The sequence below is a fragment of the Simochromis diagramma genome, unplaced genomic scaffold (genome assembly GCF_900408965.1).
Source record: "Simochromis diagramma unplaced genomic scaffold, fSimDia1.1 OVJJ01000538.1, whole genome shotgun sequence".
NCBI lineage: Eukaryota > Metazoa > Chordata > Actinopteri > Cichliformes > Cichlidae > Simochromis > Simochromis diagramma.
In genome coordinates this window covers 24,545-27,880 of record NW_024387363.1, presented here as the reverse complement: position 1 = coordinate 27,880, position 3,336 = coordinate 24,545, and the positions used below count along the sequence as shown (strand labels likewise).

General features: G+C 42.0%; 1 protein-coding gene across 1 annotated transcript; it reads right to left on the bottom strand.

The window, feature by feature from the left end:
* Positions 1–1,084: 1,084 nt before the first annotated feature.
* On the bottom strand, positions 1,085–3,336 carry LOC120718799 (tripartite motif-containing protein 16-like). Its single transcript, XM_040007508.1, has 2 exons — positions 3,325–3,336; positions 1,085–2,897 (listed from the first exon to the last, which is right to left on the bottom strand). The coding sequence occupies exons 1-2, from the start codon at positions 3,334–3,336 to the stop codon at positions 1,206–1,208; spliced, it is 1,704 nt and encodes a 567-aa protein (XP_039863442.1). The 3' UTR covers positions 1,085–1,205.

The window sequence follows — 3,336 nt, the reverse complement described above, 5'->3', positions numbered from 1 at the left end:
CTTGTTTCCACAGACATCTCAGGCTTGATGCCACGATGCAGTGTAGAAACCTGACAACCCTCTGACTCATGTTCAAATGTTCAAGGACATTTCTCAGGATCATGTATGACCCCTTTTTGACATTTGGACTTTCATTAATAATATTTGTGTTTCTGAGTCATTTTTGTGGAGACTTCTGTCCAACGTAGTGTCCAAATGAAGCCTGAAGCTTTTCTTCACCCTCTTGTCAGATGGTCAGCAACAAAACTCTGTTCCAACCAATGTCTGATAAGAGATGAGACACAGCAGCTGAGCAAATGATCATTTCATGCTGAAGACATCCTCAGACAGAATTAAATACATACATAAACACAGCCTGGTGCCAATAACACAGCTAATGACACTGCTGTATCACTGGCTTTACTGATTAAAGACCATATCTGAAGGAAATCTTTGAACACAACAGAAAGTGACCTTTTAAACCTGCGACACTGATGCTGCATTCAAGGACCATTAAAAACATCTGAAAGGACTTAAGAACATGAAGAAAATGTGACTTGTTTCTCTGTAATGAAGCTGTTTTAGTGAAGAAAGTTGAAAGGTCACAGAGCGACTGCTGAATCTTCTGCTCTAAACATGAACTCTGAACTTTGTGATGCTTCAGGAGGAAAACTGCTTCAGTTATTCTCTCAGATTAGTTTCATATTTTCTGCGTCAGATTTGAGTGAGATCCTGGAATGAAGACAGAAGAAAAGACTTTGTTCAAAGTTTGATTTATAGTCAAACCTTCCAGTTTATTCACACAATAAAACATCAACACAATATATGAATTCATTCATTAAAATCACAGTTTTTCCTCATTTGTTTGATGATTTTGACAAAAACAAACACAAACACACACACATGGTCTGCCATACTCATAAAGAGAAATGTCGACATTTTTCAATACAAATATTCCAGAAACATTTAGAGGATAGAGAAGTTTACATTTTCATGTGGAGAAATATTTTAGTAAATCAAAATGATGATGAGCAGTGATAGCCTCCATAAACAGTCACAGGAAAGATCTCCTTTAAAAACTCAGAAACATCAAGAGAACAACTAGAAGATGTGGAGGTACCACCCATAATGTTTGACTGACAGCTGATCTCTGTGCAGAAATGATGGAGAGAAAATAAAATGAAACTAAAACACAGATTTAAACCCACAATATGAAAGACTTCAGTCTATTTCACTTTAATCAACTCAGCAGTGGCTCCATATTCATAATAAACCAACAGTCCAGCATAGAGCGGCTGAGTGAATGTGGTCTGGACTCTGTGGAGGAGAGTCATGGTTTCAGAGACGCTGTAGAAGGACAAAATACCTGCTCTGTGATCCAGGTACACTCCTACTCTGGAGGAACGAGGACCTGAGACACGAGTTTGGATGTTGTTGTACCGAAATGTAAAACTGTTGTTGTCACAATCTAATGACCAAGATTTGTTATTACGTCCAAATACACATTCACTCCCTCCTTTTCTGCTGATATTCTTGTATGCGACTGCTACTCGAACTCCTCCCCCTCTCCACTCCACCTCCCAGTAACAACGTCCAGTCAGACTCTCTCTACTCAGGACCTGACGACAGTCAGTGAATCTGTCTGGATGATCAGAATAAGACTGTTGTTGATACACTGCTGTTACTTTTCTGTTCCCCTCTGATATTAACAGCAGTTTGTATGCTGTGTTTGGATCCAGTGTGATTTCACATGAATATTTTAAGAATCCAGCTCTGGTCTTTGGCTCTGGTTGTGACAGTAAAACATCCACTTCAGTGACTGTCAGTGAGATGTTTGTCCATTCCTCTCTCAGAATGTCCTGTAGTTTATCTCTGACCTCTGACACAGCTGCTGTCACATCCTCAAAGTAGCTCAGAGGACGGATATTGATGCTGGATGAGTGTGTAGACTCACTGAGTGCTGACAGTGAGGGGTAGTTGTGTAGAAACTGGATGTGATCCTCTGTGTGTGAGAGCTGCTTCAGCTCAGCATCTTTCCTCTTCAGCTCAGTGATCTCCTGCTCCAGCTTCTCCTGAAGCTCTTTGACTCGACTCACTTCAGTTTCCTGCTGGGATCTGATCTGCTGCTTCACATCAGAGCTTCTTTTCTGGATGAGATGGATCAGCTCAGTGAAGATCTTCTCACTGTGCTCCACTGTTTGATCAGCAGACTGATTGATGGCCTCCACCTCCTGTTGAAGCAGCTTCACATCTTTCTCTCTGTCCTGGATTCTCTGCTGGATGTTTTGTCGACTCACCTCCAGCTCTCTCTGCCTCTCAGTCCTTTCTGCTGCAGCTGAGACTGTGTCGTGGCCTTTATGTTCATCCACAGAGCAGAGATAACAGATACTCTGCTGATCAGTACGGCAGAACATCTTCATCACCTCATCATGACGAGAGCAGATGTTGTCCTGGAGCTTCTTGGAGGGCTCCACCAGCTTGTGTTTCCTGAATGTAGGTGAATCATAATGAGGCTGAAGGTGTTTCTCACAGTAAGATGCCAGACAGACTAAACAGGACTTGAAGGCTTTGAGTTTTCTTCCAGTGCAGACATCACAGGCCACATCTTCAGGTCCAGCATAGCAGTGATCAGCAGGAGCAGCTTGGAGTCCAGTCTTCTTCAGCTCCTCCACTAAATCTGCTAACATGGTGTTTTTCTCCAGGACAGGCCTCACTGTGAAAGTCCTCCGGCACTGAGGGCAGCTGTAGATTTTCTTCTCTTCCTCTTCATCCCAGAAGCTTTTAATACAGTTCATGCAGTAGCTGTGTCCACAGGGAATAGCCACCGGATCCTTCAGTAGATCCAAACAGACTGAACAGCAGAATTTTGTTTGGTCCATTTGATTCATGTGCTGTGCCGTTTCACCGTCTCTCAGTGACTGTCAGACAGTTTCACTTCCTCTGAACAGAAACAACCTCTGTGCTCTGAAGGGAAACAGATCTCTGCTCTTGTTCACCTCCTACAGGAAATGAGGCTCACCAGCAACTGCATTTACACCATGTTGTTTAGACCCATCCTGATACAGACACATCTGTGAAGGGAGGCACTAAAGAAATATTCTTACAGAGCGACCAAGAGCCAATCACATGATGCAGGGTGTGGTATGTTTGGTTACAACATGCAGTAACAAGTCTGACCCAGTTAAAGTTTAATAGTTTAACTTTACTTGGTGCTTTGAAATTTGACAGTCAACACTCAGTGAGTTTATTTTATATTTCAAAAAGTTCAGCAAAGTTTAGGATGCTGTGATGAATAAAAACTTTATATTTTGACATTTTCTAATCTTAGTTCATTCTCACACTTACAGAATGATGCAT